Genomic DNA, 17,219 nt, shown 5'->3' with positions numbered 1-17,219 from the left:
TCTCTATATCTATGGTACCTATATACCATATATATATTTATATTCATACGGATCACGGAATACGTTCTCTCTTCCCCCAGTTTGACTCTTTTGAAGCGACGGGTGACAGTTTAGCAACATGTCTCATGATGAAATAACTAATGTAAACCCAGATGAACATTTCTATTTCATTTTAACAGCCTCCAGGAACTGTTTAAGACTGTATTAGGAGATCACTGAGATTACCAGGGAAGATGAGACAGCTGATATCTAATGCAATTGTTTACATACAGCAAATGCTCATTCCTACTTACTCTTCAAGATGTAATTACCAGTGAGAAGGTCAACACAACCAGCAGATTGCCTGACCCAGACCAGTTGCCTTCTTTGTCTCTCCACCTTACTGCCTGTGTTTCTGGTTTGGCATTTTGGTGGGTTTTTCCACCCAATTTTGTTTCATATCAAGGAAAGGAAAATTTTATTTACTCAAGGTCACAAATGAAAACCAAGTTAGTTTGGCTTTTTCTGTAACCTTCAACTCTGCAACTGCACTTCTCAAGCAACAGTCAGAGAAGATTATTTGCACAAAATACTGCCTGTGTAAAAGCTCAGTTTCCCTTGGGTTGCTCTAGGGTCTCCTTCATAGGACCCAGCATGTAACCTAATGTGAGAAAAGCCTTTGTGAAACCGCTCTACCTACCCCTTCCTGTGCCTCCTTCTCTTTCTGCCCTTGTAAGAATTTAAACCAGCCCCAAAAAGGAACGGATACTGGTACAAAGGATGAGACAAGAATGAGACAATCTTGGATTACTCATTAAAAAGCTCACATAGATTATTAAATCTTCTGATTTATGGTCATATGTTAATGTAGCATTTTACACAGTAAGACTACAATCATTTCTGGAGCCTTTAAATTCAATAACTGTTTCAGGATTTTTCTACTCTTCAGAATACTGCTCAGCCTCAACAAAAATTGTAAGCTGCTGATTTAAGTCTTTATTCAGTGACATACAATAATCTCCCCATTTCCCCACTCTCTTCCAGAGATACTAGTCTAAATCAGCATCTCACATTAGCAGTTACAAGAAGGTAACTCTACCTTCATTCACTGTTTCCTTTATCTCAGTCTCCAGTAAACTCCACAGGAGGGGAAATAACCACTCCAGCAAAGGCTACTCTCTCTCAAATAGGAGATTGTTATGCAGGGAAGAAAAAGGACCAGAGGCAATGGGCACAAACTGAAGTATGGGAGGTTCCCTCAGAACATCAGGAAACACTGTTTTACTGTGAGGGTGACTGAGCACTGACACAGGTTGCCCAGGGAGGCTGTGGAGTCTCATCCTTGGAGACATTCAAAAGTCACCTGGACATGGCCCTGGGCAGCCTGCTCTAGGTGGCCCTACTTGAGCAGAGGGGTCGGACAAGATGACCTGCAGAGGTCCCTTCCAACTCCAACCATTCTCTAATTCTGTGAAAAATCCTCTAACGATCGAACCAATTAATTAATGTTAATCAATGAAACACAAGAGCTACAAACAAATGCAACACCACGAGTTAAATTAAGACCACACAGCTTGATAGAATCAACAATATCACAGTTCTGGGAACTTTGTTGTGCATTATGCTCAGAGCATTATTTTCAGTCAGTCTAAAAATAAACTCTTCATAAGAGGATTTTATCTTAGCAGAAGAGATTCTCTGCCTAAAAGGGTGAATTAAGGATAGATCAAGGCATCTATTTTGACTTCTAAAACTCCCTATTTTTTGTTAGCCCACACCAAAATCTGAAAGTTTTATATAGTGGTAACTTTACCAATTATCCACATTCCTTTTTTTTTTTCCATTAAAATACATTTTCCATAAATCAATCATATAATCCATATTATTGTTCAAGAAAAAAAAATCTCAGAAATATTTAGACTAGTGCATCTATATTTATATTCAAGCAAATATGCAATTGTCAAATCTGTGAAGGGAAATTCACACCATTTAATTTCAAGTTGCCAAATTTAAGGTGTCTAAGGAGTCTCATTTTGCCATACAGCCAAGGGAAAGTGGGTCACTCCAAAGAAAGATTGAAAATATTTGATTCAAGAGCCCATCTTGCTCAACTGACAGTTTAAGGAACATGAAATTGAGAATGCAAAAGTGGATGGAAGGAAACTACTCTTTATTACATCTGTGACTAAAGAGGATTAGAAATAACATGTACACTGTCAGAACTGGAACTTTAAAAATTGATTAACCATATAATACTATATATATATATTTTTAAGAGATCTGGGGTTTTTTGTTGTTACTGTGTTTGGGGTCTTTTTTATGGGGGGTGTTTGGGGTTTTGTGAGGTTTTTGTGTGGTGGTGGGGTGTGTTTGTTTGTTTTTCCCAAAAACACAACTATATTTAAACTGATGTATTTTAGCAGGCTTTCACAAGTTGAAAACAATTAAAACGCCCAGAAAACTACTGCATGTTTTTCTCCAGTGAGCCTAGAACATCTATCAAGATGTTCATTCAGATCCATGCTGCCAAGATGTGACACGTTAATACCTGCACACTGCCTGACTTTATCTTTAAATGATTTATCATAAGAAGATCTATTTCTGTAAAATGTACCATTGCAATACTCAGAAGACAATCTAATATTTGTCTATATGTTCTCCTTAAGACCCTAGCAGGGAGTTTGATTCTCATTCAAGCATAAGGAGAAGAGCTGAACCAACACCAGTGCAAAAACCAGATTATGCCTCTGATAAGTGTAATTCAATTTAAGGTTCTTTTCCTGTTCTGAGAGAAGTTATTTCCTTCAGCTTCACATCTGGCTGAAGCTAAGAGAGACTTGGGAGTAAAGTACGCTCTGTTCCCCTTTGTTCTCCTGCCCCGAATCCACATTATAAGAAAGAGACATTCAGTGCAAACACCTTTTGGATACATCCACAACCAGATAAATTAAACCCCGGGGATTTCTGGTATTGATATGAGCTTCTTATATTTTCTGGTTAGACTCTTTCCTCTGTATTTCAAAATGAGCACACTTTAGCATATATTCATTTTCTTGGAGTATCTTTTCATTTTATAACAATGATGGCAAGTGCTAGTAAAAAGGATGACACACAGACCAGATGTAACCATTTGTGAGCATAAAATTGTTCCATGTGATGTGGCACATCTGTAAGGGAACAGAAGAGCTACTGGATTCTGACCTACTGTAGAATTCCCAGTAAGTGTTAGCTAATCATTTAGGTGACAATCCTTACATTCATTATACCGAGCAGATGCTGAGGCCTGCAGGGCCCCATAGACTGAAAAGATTAAAGCTGAGACAGCATTTAGGAAGAAGACTGGAATTACTGGATCTAGGGAGGCTGGTGATTCTGCTTTATTGCGTCAAACAATTAAACAAAACAAACAAACAAAATCACAATCAAAGAGTATTTACCTCTTTGAGATGACAGATCATAAAACTAATATGTCATTAAAAAAATAAAAATAATGTAGTGACAAAGAAGTCTACACAGAAAATACTACCACCCTTTCAACTGCCTCATTAATTTGCTAGTAAGATAATAGTGTTTTCCGCTCTATACTTAAACCATTGCAATAATTATAAAGCCAATGGATAAATTATTTTGTCTGGGTTTGTGATCACCTCAGTAAATTCATTCATGAGAGATCACACAGAACAACAGCAGCACTAGGTATATCACACCTGTTGCCTCATCATTACAAGCATCGCTTTTCTGGGAAGTGTATTTTACTGCAAGTCACCTCTAGCTCATATGCCAAATGTAAAGAGTACAAACATTCTATTTTAGCAGCTTCAAATATCACCATTTTCTCCGCAAGAACACCAAAGCAACAACACAGCCTGAAACAAAGCCAGGCAGAAATCAAGACATCCTGTGCTTTGAAAATGCCATTTTTACAAAAAGACACCCTGTAATAGAAACTGAGCTGATGGAGAATAATGGGAACAGAATAGCTTAGTCAGGCACAATAAAATATAACCTTGATACTGGGCATGGGTTAGGGCCCAAAATCTTAGCCGGGCCAGAGGTCCCACATTTGAATGCTGAGCAGTCATCCAAAACAGCATTTGAGGTTTGCCTTCCAGACATGGCAAAGTAAAAGCAGTACTGAAAACAGCAATTTATTTTATGTTTATGGTTCAGAGCTGGAAGGAGGACAATATTGCACTAAAGTTCTAAGTAAAATATTTGTATTTATTTGGCTGTGACTCAGTTATACCTATGCTCTCATAAACATATGCAGATAACATTTCCACCGCCTGGTTCTTATCACCGTAGACTGTGTCTTTACAGCAGGGTGAAATGTGGCATGTTGGTCTGGTGAATCCTTACCTTCCAGCTGGTGTGTTAGTTTATTACAGGCTCCTAAAGTTTCTGCATTTTAAGAATAAATATTACAGGTCACCTCTGTATCACATTATTAGCTGAAAAAAAAACACTATTCTTTTTTAAAATGATACTTTTTCAAGTTCTAACCTGCACCATTGGTATTAGATCCTTTCAAAGCACTTTAACAGATTCTAAGTTAGCAAAATAGGCTAAGATGTATGTTGTAAATATTTTCAGTTTCTCCTCAGTCTCGGTTGAGATCCTGACACTTTCAGTTATTTTATGGCTACAGCTTGGATCTGACAGACACATATTAAACAGGCTAAGTACATTCCTTTGTTCTTTAAGAGCTCCTGATCCCGAAGAACAGCTTTTGAGAGAAAGCCAACCCTACTTCCAGATCACCACGCTGCTTCTTCTGGGCATCCTCATGGGGTTATTTTTCCTTTAACTATATTACTTATTTGGCAAAATGGAAAAGCCCCACACGAATGCTCTAATATCAACAATCATTATATTATGTTCTCTCTCTCTGTTATCCTGTAATTCTGTGTACATCTGTAAGCACCACTGCAGTCTCACATACACAGGCATCCTGCTCAACTCTGCTTCCATGGTGCCCGAGATCATCCTTCAAGATCAGGAATGAGGGTTGTTTGTCATCAACTGATAATCACCGTAAGAGACAGGCAGCTGAACCTTGGACTAGCTTAATGGAGGATAAGTATATCTGTTCTTTCATTGCTCTTAATGTATTACTTTTGTTTACAATTCTCAAAATCCATATAATCTTCCAGAAGGCATTTCTTCCTTTTTTTCTTTTTCCTCCTCTCCAGTGAAGAGATAATGGGCCTGATCCTTTATTACATTAGCAATGATGAACAGCACCTAAATGACTCCTCTTGATATAGAACAGCTAAAAATCTGTCTCTCTAAATATACTGATATAAATTCAGGAAGTCCAGTTGGTGGAATTAAAATAATTTGTCATAATGGAGTAGCAAATACTCTGCAAAATCTGGTCCATTCTGAAGGTAAGATTATCTTTACAAACCACAGGGAGACCAATCTCTGGTAAAGCAAATCCTAGGGCATCCTGAGAGAGTCAAGCTGATCACTTCTCGGAGAATCATCCAAATCCTCCCTTTGCTTTGGTGGTAACACAGAATACAGACATTCAACAAGCTCTCTTACCACTCATTTTTGGGTAAGTATATTGAGGCCAGAAATTTTGTGCTGCTCTAAGGATTGCTTTGATCTGTTGAACAGTCTGGGTAAGAATACTCTAGCAATCACAATAGCATCTCCTATGCATTGAGGCAGGAAGTGGTAACCATAATGGGGGCAAATTTAAACAAAAATATTTCTTGGCTAATGTATTTGCAATGAGCTTAGAGAAGGATATAGAGGAAAGGAAACAGAGGGCTTTTAAATAACAAGATCAGCTTGGGGGAGGACTGATTTATCTAATCCTTGCTTTCTGTATCTGGGTCACTTTAAATAATCTGATGATTAAAAGGTAGCTCCTCCTTTTGTGAGGGCCCCTCAGTGATGCACTGGTCAAAGTACCACCTTAGCAGCTAATGGGGAACACATTCTGTTCTAAACTCAGTTGCAGAAACTTTAAAATTGGAGGGAATAATTTCTTTCTTAGGTGACTCTAGGATATGATAGTTCCCTTGAAGTTACTGAACAGAGTGAATAGTTCCTCATTTTGTATTTTACTTTTCGGCCCTCTTTACCTCAATCACTTGACATTTGTGAAACCACCTCATGCTGTAAGGTGCAACTCTTTCCGCTAGGATAACTTTTTTTGACCTTGTTTGGAATGGCCGAAAGTCAGGATGTATCCATTCCATCAGGTATGTGTGGTCAGAATAGTTCAGCACAATTGCTGCAGGTGACAGTCTACAGGCAGACTCAGTTATCAAGATTACTGCAGTAGGAGTATCATCACATTTGGCAAGCTAATATTCTAGTTATTAGATATCTCTGATGCCTACACAGGATTCAGATGATATGATCTGACTTTAAGAGAAAGCAACAGAAACAAAAGGTCATTTATCAAAGGGAAGGGCTGGACTGACTAAATCTGGTGATGTCTCCGCTACTTGGCAAAAAAGATCGAGAATTGGCATAAAATTCCTAATATGTCACAAAAGTAGACACTCATTGAGAGGAAGAATTAAAAAATTAATAATGTTCTACTACACAAGCAACAACTCAAAATAGATTGAGGTAATGAAATGATCCAGCTGTGAAAGGAGGATACCACTGGGCTCAGTGACAGTATGTGATGGAGAAAGGGACAGTGGTGGGCAGAGGGGAAAAGAGAAAAGTGGCCAATGCCACTTCCATGGTTCTATATAAAGAAACATTTCAATGGCTCCTGAGGACTTTTTCTGAATTCCTCACTGAAATTCAGAAGTACCTAGAGGATCACCCACACAGGTGAACACATATTGCAAAAGATCACATCATTCCATGGGATGACCTTCCTCTGCAAAAAAAATATAATGAAAGCCCGAAGAAATAGCCTGGACCAGCTTCAGTAGATTTGTTACCCACTTGACATTATAGTTTGTGTCATTCAGTCCCCAGACAAGTTTTTCTATTATCAATGAGTACAGCTTAGTCAGATCTATATGTGACCAAAAATCATGGTCAAATCAAGAAGAGAAATCGCAGAAATTGATTTTGACTTGATGACGCATATCTAGATCGGCTCATTGAACCGTGAGCAGAGTCAACCAAATGGATGTTTTATAGATATTCATTATATATTTTCTCCAGCAACACTGGTAGCAAAAGGCGATTCTAATGGAGGCAAATAATTGCACACTTGCCAAATTCTAGATGGAGGTATGCCAAAAAGGACCAGCAACTTCCAGATCTCCCTGGCCATTTCTGGGTTTGATCTCATTTCAGCATTTGCCTGAAACATACTCAAGGAAGATGTCAGCTCTCAAATGATATGCATGCAGGTGAAAGTGGAGTCATTCAATTAGTAATCACTGTGCAATTAGGCTTTCTATCAAAACAGAAATTACTTTTCTAAAAATAGCAGTGATGACATATTAACTCAAAAGGAATAGACTTTTAAAAAGAGAAAGATGAACAAAATAACAGCTCTGAAGGCGAACATAAAACTGAAGGGCAAAGTAATACAATAGAAAAACAAACTCCATAAAATCAAAGTCCTGAATGCATAACTGTCTCAGATAACACATATGAGGTTTGTAATCTCAGTGGTTGCAAAGTTTATAATAGCATTTTCTAAGATTATTCTGTTATTTTCTTGTTGCAAGAAAACTGGGAAATCAGTGTGGTGTTTCAGATGTCACTTGTGGTAAGTTTTGATAAAGGCCAGTGGTTTTAGGCACTTTTATGGTGAAAAAGAAAGGAGAAATGGTAAATTTAACAAGTTGGTGTTGAAAATGGTCTTATATCTATCAGTTTAACATCAGTGAAGAAATTTTGTCACTATGGCAAATTGTCATCACTGGAAATGACAATGACCTTAACAGATGCCAAGTTCTTTAAAGAGGAAGTTAGGGAGCAACTCGAGCAACTTCAGTGGCATTAAATCTCTACCACCAAATGGCATTTAGCAGGGGCCTAAAAAAAAATAAAGTGTGAAATAACAGAGATATCAAGGAGAGGATGTAATATACCCTCAATACCAACAACTGTTCCTAAAAGACTTAACAGTGACAATGCATAACGTATTTTTTAAAAATGGAATTGAGAGAAAACATAAGAAAAAATCTGACCATTTCAGTAATAATTTCTCATTTTTTAATTAATTTTTACCTTTAATTTGTATTTTTGTTCATTTCTGACATTCTCAATTAAGCTGTTTCCTGATACGATTTTTCCTCTTAATCTTTTCATCACTGACATATTCCCTTAAAAAAAACCTTAGTATTTGAGTATTCAAGCATATTCTGCTTATTCTCTTTTCCCTTTTCTATGTAACTTCATATTTTTCTTTTTTGACCAGCTGTCATTAGGTTTGCTTGAATACTTTTTGACCTTTAATCATAAATCAAGCACCTACCTATCCTTTATTAATTTTGAAGTTGATGTTTCTCTACTCTTTTTTCTTTTTGCTAACTTATTTGTTGCCTAGGACACATGTGATTCTTGAGTATGTCAAGGCAATCTTGAGTAGGAAGGCGGCATTCACTACCCTCATTCCATTCAAGCCTCTGGCAAATCAGTATTAGACCCAAACACTTAGGAGTCTGCTCAGAGCTCCAACTTAAAAAAAAAATACATCCTTTTCAGCCATCATATAGGCAACGTGTTCATTCTTATTCAAACTACTAGCTACATAGCAACGTGTGTGCGAATGCCCACACACAAATACTATTCAACATGCTGAATATCAGTTGATGTTACCCAAGTGCATTCAATGTTTACCAAAAAGAAGATGGATCCAGGTCATCCGCCTCTTCCTCTACGTGCAGATGTTTACTGTTGTGCTACCGACGGCGCTGTGACCTGGAAACTGTGTGACTGAGCAGCCCCTACCAAGGGACACCTTCCAGTGCAACCTCCCCATAGCAGCAGCAGCAAGAGCCTCTGAAAGCTGGGCTGCTCTGGAAGCCAGCAGAGCCAGGAACACCAGGCCAGGAAGGCGTAACACAGAAACCAGGAGCTCCACAAGCTGCTGCTCCCCATGCCGGCCCCTCGCAACCTCCACAGCAGCAGCAGCGGCTGCCCGATCGAGGAGCAATCTGCCCACCCAAACCTCAGCTGCTCCAGCAGCTCTTATCCACCTCTTCTGGGAAAGTGCAGCAGACCAGAAGGATGCAACCAAAAGGCCCCTGCAGCTGGATCACGCTGCGTTAAGGACTCGCTCTCCAGTTCAAGTCAATGGGACTTAATTAAGACAACGTGGCACAAATCCAGGGCATAGATATGACAGCAGTTTGAATTTGTCCTGTCTGGAGGCAACCAGTGAGCAGCAGTGGGGAAAAAATGCCATTCATCAGATTCATTAAATTAATTCAAGTAGCAAATGCCTGTTAACAGGTACATTACACAGAACATCCAGTGCTAGCAATAAACATGTTCAAAACTAGAGGAATATATAAAATAATACCTGTGAAAACAGTTTCCAATTATGGCAAGACTTTTTGGAGGGATAATGCTTCATGAAAGTATCATTTTTACAATTATTTCTCTTACCATGCTCAAAGCCCTAACATCACTTTTCCTTCTTATACACATGAAAAGGCTGAAAAACGTATGCAGAAATCATCCAGTTAGGTCATTATGAAAGGAGTTTGACAATTAAAGACATTAAAGACAATTCTTGTCTTTAATGGAAATAGAGCATGGGGAGTAACAGACCATCAGTTGTTCTGAGACACCTCTTTAGCAGTCAGTTTCAGGCAAAAATGCATAATAAAGAAAATATTTTAAAAAATCTTGGAGTCAGGCAGCTTAAAGATCTTTTCAATTTCTCTCTCGTTTTAAAATGTAATGAAAGTACAGAAAAAAAAATGATTCATTTTAGAAACCTCTTAGTTCATCTGCCTTCTACTTACTTTACACTGTCCATCATAAATTTGTAACAGCAAAGAGAAAAAAACCCTGCCAGGTCTGGGCAAGCAAGACGTGGAGCGAGCCAGATTTAGGATGGACTCTGACATATGAAAAGCTTTCAGAAACTCGTCTGTGTTCCTGAAGATCAGGGAATGCGCAACAGAACAGGATTGAGAAAAGCATTTCACAGAGGTCCCGATATGCTTCCTGATACTCTCTTGAACCAAGGTAGCTCCCAGCAGCACTGTTAAATCAGATTGCTCTCTTTTGCTCATATAACTCAGCAAGATTAAGCTAAGGGCCACTATCTTGCCTATAGACACTAAGCACTAGGAAAATGTAATTGAAATTTACCTAACCCTGAAGCTTGACTTATTTTTCTCATCATCTTAGCTTGTACAATTACTTTGAAAATTGTATTTTTGGTCATTGAGTGACGCACTAGGACTCAATTTGAACACTGTTAGTTAGCTCGATGATTTACTTCTGTGAATGTCACAAGCTGACTAGATGCTTCAGAAAGACGCAGTTTCTTTATCATATAAAGTCCTCATCTATACCATCTGTTCAGTTCTTCAAAGCTACAGACAGTTGCCATAGTTAAGGTAGCATTTACAAACATTAATCAAATAATTTATTTGACAATTTTTTTTTTTTGCTTCCTTTTATTCTACTTACTAGTGAATGCTATGTAAGCCTCAATTTGATTGATTTGTAAGGCTTAGATGTTTGGAATCACTACCTAACATCTCAGATGTATCTTACAAATTTATTGAACTAACTTTTAGAAGAGAGAAGGGAAAACAGCATCATACCTGAGATTGTGCATTAATATTGGCTCCTTCCTTAACGAGAACTTTGACAACTTCAGCTTGTCCTGCTAAGGATGCGATGTGCAGGGCTGTGTTCCCTTTCTGTTGCACAGAGGAAAAAATGAAAGACGTTACACTTCATTAGGAATAATTTCAACCAGCAGTTCTTTATAACCTTCATTTTTTTTGAGTACAACTTTATCTTACAGTTCCATGATGTCCCATAAACATCACAGGGGATAGAATTGGTAGCTGCAGCCACAAAGATGTGAGTGGTTGTGTAACCCTAACAGCATAACATAACTGTTGAGTTAAATTATGGAATCTGATTGGGGCATGTGACAAAGTTCTAGGTAAAGTTTAGTATGGACCAACAGGTCTTTTGCATTCAGGTCCAGAGATCATGCCCTGTAGAAGGTAGCTGAAATCTAAGACTCCTGAAATCCAATCTGTGAACCACATGTAAAATGAGATTTCCCAGTACAAGACCCAAAAGGAAGATCTGACGGTTAAGTAACAGAAATCAACCTTCTAAACACAGAAGATAAACGTTTTTTCTCTTTTCTCATTGGCATAAAATTAAAATGTGCATTTTTGAAAGGCATTAACTTTAAGAGATGCACTGCACGACAAAAAGCATCTCTCACAAAACAGCAGTAGTGCGGTAGGCCACTGCTTTTGTAAGAGCTTTGTATTTTTTCCAGGCCAATCACTCTTCCTGGCAGCGATATTTAAATGGCTCTATTAAACAATCAAGGTTCATAAATCCAGAACAAACCCCCAAATCCTACCTAGAACCTGATGGTTCTACTAACTGCTTCACTGAGGGGTGACTTAAAGATATTTTTGAAAGAGGGAACATCTTTCCACCAGTGATGGAAATCACAAGTTCAGCAAGAAGCTCTTTGAGCTGAGGATCAAGTTTTGAACCTTGATGGAGAACCTGTCCATCAGAAATCATAATAAAAAATAAAAAATGAGCTGCAGGAACACAGTGGTCATAACTGAATCCAAGGCTAAGCACAGTCAGCCAACCTAGGCATTAGGAGTCAAACATTCTGTTGTTCAAAACAACAAATCTGGCCGATGACAAGGAATGTACCATCCATAGACAAATAACACATTGATTCAATGTTTTTGACATATGCAAGTGCTTGTCTGAAAAAAGGCTGAAGGCAAAACAAATTATGACACAGGTGTTTTCTTCCATTGTGTCCTTGAGTGAAAAGGCTCTGGATATGATACAAGCAATTACCAATTTTCACAGATTTTTTTATAAATCTACTATTTTGAGCTATATTCACTCTCTCTGTAATGGAGACTTGTCTTTGGAAATAATGAAAAACTGAAAACATTTCCAGTATCAGTGAAGTAGTTATATTATCTTATTTTGTACTTTAATTTTTTTCTCTAAATTTCTCCCATGTATTTGATTTTTCCTTTTGTGAATAAACTTACAGGCACGCATGAATTACCTTAGTGGCAGAATCCACAGCTGACCCTCTTTCCAATAATTCTTGTACCAGTCCCACATGGCCTTCTTTAGCTGCCAGGTGCAGAGCATTGAGTCCATTCTGTAAGCACAAGGGCCATATCAATTACAAATATCAGTTCTGAAGATACACATTCCTACCTTACTCTGCTATAAGAAGAAGATTATTAGCTGGAATACTATTACATCTCTTAGCTGGCTGTCTACATAAGTCAGATATTTTGGACTTGGCTAGTTAAGCCAAGGCACTGTGTGACAAACTTCTTCAATAACATTTTTCTCATAGCAACAAAGACATCCAAACAAACCGTATTTTGCAGCTAGCAAGTATCCATAAAAGATTCTTTCCTTTCTGATAGCTTTGCATTTCCCTAGACTACTACCTTGGGTATTTCCATGGAACCCATTATTTCAAAATTTGAGTGCATATCTGCCTTCTATTTACTGTAACCTTATCTAGCCCCACTGAGGTATTATCATCACAGAGAAATCACAGGACTTAGCTAAATTTACACAGGATATGTTTATTGAATCAGGATTATTCCACGCTGATGTAGCTTTCCTGAACCCTGGGCTCTCCTTCCTTCCACTGGGATAACTGGTATCAGACAGAAGACCAAAAACACAACTAGACCATACACGATTATTTTTATATATATATATATATATATTTATATATAGATAGATATAAATATGGTTATACATGGTTTGCAAATTAAATTGATCCTTGACTTAATACATCTGCTGGTTTCTGACGAGCAAGTCTTCACTAAACTTCAAGGTTTTGTAACCTCATTCAAAAAGGAAAAGAAATTTAATGAAGTGCTAGGAGTTTCAAAAAAGGCAGCCTAAGAAGGTGAACATCTAAATCCCTTTCATATTAAATGGGAATAGAATATTTTGTCTCATTAATTCTGGCCATGGAAACTGGATCTTCCTCTTCCTAGTATCCCTGTTCTACCCAAGGGAAAAATATAACATGACAGTCTATTTTAACTGAATTGCCAACCTATATTTCAGAATCCTATGGTATCTTTCACAGTACATCAGGCAGGTGACAGCAACAGATACTGCTATTGCCCTGAAGCATTCTGCTGTTTTCCATATTGCAGGCATCATAAGCAATACTCAGGTATCTGAGTAACTTGCAGCAAGTTTAGCACTGTGTAATTCCTATGACTTTATTTGCCTCTAAGCAGTTATTTAGATTACAAAATAAACAAGCAGCTTTCTGGTCTTTTCTTTGTCCATCCACAGAGGGAGTTCAAGCCTGTAAGTCCCAGTAGGATTTTAAAGCACTTAGCACTTCACAGGAGGCATTTAATGGGAGCGGGTCCAATGGCTGCAGACACAGCAATCCAAATGCATTTCTGAGTAACTCCATCTAATTCTACATTCACATGAGCAGCACAGGCAGATTTTGTGGTCAAATTCAGAAGTGCAACTATGAAAAAAGCAAAGGAACTGAAGGAAAGATACATTCACACGCTGCCACAAGAAGAATATCCTTGTGCAGCCTGGTAGTTAGGAAACATTAATGGGAAGTGTGGTTTCAAATCCCATTACGTGGGTTAAGCAGCAGCAACCAGATCTTTGTTCCAGAGGAACACTCTTACTACTGAGCTGCAGAGTCCAGGGGTGGCAGTAGTGCCATGCCCTGGAACAGGGATATATCTTTAGCCAAAATTATGTGTTGAGGTTGACCACAATCATCAAGATGAGGAACACTGTACATGTCAGTGAAGTTTTTGCAGGCTGAAAACATTTCAGAAAATTCTAATCTTTCTTGTTTTTGAAGCTCAACTGAGTATTAAGTAACCATAATTACTACCTACAGTGGTTTAAAGCTTTGAAACGGTATTTTGTGAGGAAACACACAGCGGTCTTCTTGTTGTTTAAGAACAAAGACCTGTTCTCATATCTAATCTCGCAGATTCAGTCATCAACACTTTCTATGAAAGTATGAACAGTAACTTTGATTTCTTGCACTTGTACACAGCTGACGTATTGCTATGATATGTTATTAACCTTTTTCACTCTCGATGAGCAGACTGAATTCCACAAACAGCAATATTACATGGCCTACACAAATTATTTGCACACACATGCCTCGGAATGCAAAAAGTTGATGGCAAGCTTTTTAGTTTACTGAGTGCCAAAGTATGGAGAAAGCAAGGCTCATCCCACTTCTTCATCAGTAGCAATCTCTTAAAATGTCTGTATTCGTAACTCTAAGACACATATCTAATGATACCACATTAAGCAGCTGAAAGCTAATATTGCTGCATAGAGTATGTTTCTTTGCAACATATGATCTTTTTATTTATTAACAATTAAAACATAAGCAAAATTAATATAGTGAGGTCCAGTAAAAAGGGTACAGAAAGAAACTACAGCCTAAATACAGTTCCTACTTCAGACATTTAAATTCTGTCATTGCTTAAATAAAGTAGTTCAGGGCAAGCAATAGAAGAAAGCAAGCACTACACTTTAAATGCTGAGGGCCAGCATGACTGAAGCCTTAAAGCAAGCTTTGTTCCTCCATAATCAGAACCAATGCCGTAATTATTTCCCAGCCCACATTGCTGATCCCTGCTACTTATGATTATGGAAGCTCAGATTTAATCAATGCAACTCCTCCGTTCCTGTCAACTGGATTCTTGTATTTTAGAACAACAAAGGTTTCTAACACTTCCCTTTTTCAGTCCCATGCCTACCAAAAAGTTGTGTGGGGGGAGATTAAATTAGTTGTCTGCTAAGCAAAACTGTACTGCATAGGGACTTGCTACTCCCTGCAAAGCATATGTATACCATAGCTACCTTTCTTTTAGAGGCTTATTTGTAATTCTAACTCTCATAAAAGAACACAATACTAAGCTTTGCAAGCTTGGCTCTTCAAGTGCTTTCCTGCAGAGCGTCATTCCCTCAGTTCTTTTTCTCTTTTACCACTGAGCTAGAGGCATCAGCAGTTCATACCCCGTAGAGTGCTACCAATGCACACACACACCACTACTGCTCACAGCGCTTATTATAGTGTCACCCTACATATTTTCACCACATCAGAAAAGCCCACAGATTTCTTGTAAAGTCCTAGAAATCACCAGTATTTTCTAAGCTAACTGAATATCTGCCATGTTTCTTTTCCACAGGACTGTCTCACTACTACTGTCTGAAAATCACCCAAGGAAGGCCATGGTACTTCTGCCTTTGAACCCACTTGTCTTATGGAAGGGTCCTTACATGGAATGGAAGTTCTTCAGCTGCTGCCCGGTGTGGCGTTAATCCTGTTGTGCTATTTACTCCTTCTGGCACATCACCCAGATCACTGTTACATCCGACAGCAATAATGGCTCGTACTAGTCCTGCCGAGCCCTGTTACGCCAAAGCAAACCAACCCCACAGAAAGGAGACTTCTTGGCAGAGCAGCAGATCAATCTATAGTTCAAAGAACATCTTAAATCGGTGAAGTCAGCACAGCTACCAGAAGTGCCTCTGCTTCTCCTGTCCTCTCCTCTGCTCATTTCTATCTCCAGCCACCTTTTTGCAGATCAGGTCCCTCAGTCGTTCAGTATGAGGCAGCACACATACTTCTGGCCAGTGCTAGGGAGAGCATGACATGGAAGCATGATCACAACACTAGGGCAAGGTTTCATCTATAGTGGTATTGCCTTAGGTCAGCTTAAAAAGACCAAATACAGCCCCAGCAGTTGTCTAGCATTACTACAGCTTTACTGACGCTCCCATCTAAGCTCAGCTGTGACACATACAGACAGTAACCTGGTAGTCCTGGAAAGCTTTACTCACCTTCTGCTGGTGAAAGTTAGTGAGAAGTATAAGCCCAACAGAAAATGTATTGATGGGGGAAAGTGTTTGAAGGAATTGAGAAAAAAGTGAACATTGGCTTGTGTTACTTCAGTATGTAATGGTCTTTGCGCTAAAGAAAACAACCCTCGTTAATATAATAATTCTTACTTTCCTGAAGTTTATTTCAGTTTGAAGATACTAAGTACTTAAGATCTTTAAGAATATTAGGATGCAAGATTGCATATTAACAAAATTAACCCTCTCCTTTACACTAAGAGGTTGACACCTTATAACTCCCATTGACTCTGATGGAAGTTGAGTCACAACACTTTCCAGGAAGGTTTGCAAACATTTGAGTTTCTAATTACTCTTGCCTTTGCTATACAGGGTTAGAAAGGCATTTAAGAAACTGTCAGAAAAAACATCATGACAGTCAACAAAAATAAAACAAGTAAAAAATTTATTTCTTTTTTTTTTTTGGTAATGTATTGACATTCTCTTGAAGCATTAAATGCAATGTACTTTTACAAAGTTCCTTCCACTGATGTTGTGTTCACAGGGCTATATAGACTAATGGGCCAAAAGCAAAGCATAGATTACGAAAACAAAGAAAATTACAAAGCTATTGTAAGTAATTCTGCATGATCATACTAATTCCTTTATGTGCTTTGACAGAGTTAAGAAGGCATCTACACTCAACAGCAGAAGCTGAGACTAAAAAGCAATGTCATAGTCTTTGTTAATGTCACACACTTTTCTCCATATCTCTAATAGATGTCAGTCTAAGGTTGCTGCAAATTCTCTTCTCTGAATAAATCTCATGGGGAAGTAAAAAGTGCACATGGCCAACATCATTTCAAGAAGTATTTGGGAAAGGGCACATTAGAGAGCTGTGCATGCCATTCTCAAGTCTGAAAGTTAAAGTTTTTCCCAAAAATATCACAAAGAAATAAAGTGGATGGTTGAAAAAGGAAAAATAATTTCAGACTATGAAAATTCTCCCTTTATGTTGCTTTATAGAAGATGAATTCATGAAAATGAATTAACCTACTGAGTGACATCAACATGTGATACTGTCAACCTCATTATGACTGCAGTGCTACTTCAGTCTATAGTTAGCACTACGGGGAGGGTTCGCCGCTTTCTATTTGGACTAAATAAGGGAGTAATTAATAGCTGGTGCTTTGTCTCACTGTAACTGAAGCAATCAAGGCACTACT

The 17,219-nt window shown here is 38.2% G+C and overlaps 1 protein-coding gene across 1 annotated transcript in view; it reads right to left on the bottom strand.

Annotated features, from left to right (window-relative positions):
- Positions 1–17,219, bottom strand: part of ANK2 (ankyrin 2) — a gene marked incomplete at both ends in the record, with an annotated part of 244,068 nt that overhangs the window by 125,856 nt on the left and 100,993 nt on the right. Inside the window, 2 exons of the mRNA XM_080343437.1 lie at positions 10,707–10,805; positions 12,179–12,277. Coding sequence (XP_080199563.1) covers positions 10,707–10,805; positions 12,179–12,277 — 198 coding nt within the window. The remainder of the gene's footprint in view (positions 1–10,706; positions 10,806–12,178; positions 12,278–17,219) is intronic.

Source organism: Nesoenas mayeri (genome assembly GCF_963082525.1).
Source record: "Nesoenas mayeri genome assembly, chromosome: 4".
Taxonomy (NCBI): Eukaryota; Metazoa; Chordata; class Aves; order Columbiformes; family Columbidae; genus Nesoenas; species Nesoenas mayeri.
The sequence above is the reverse complement of the archived record's forward strand: the minus strand, read 5'-3'. Positions and strand labels throughout refer to the sequence as shown.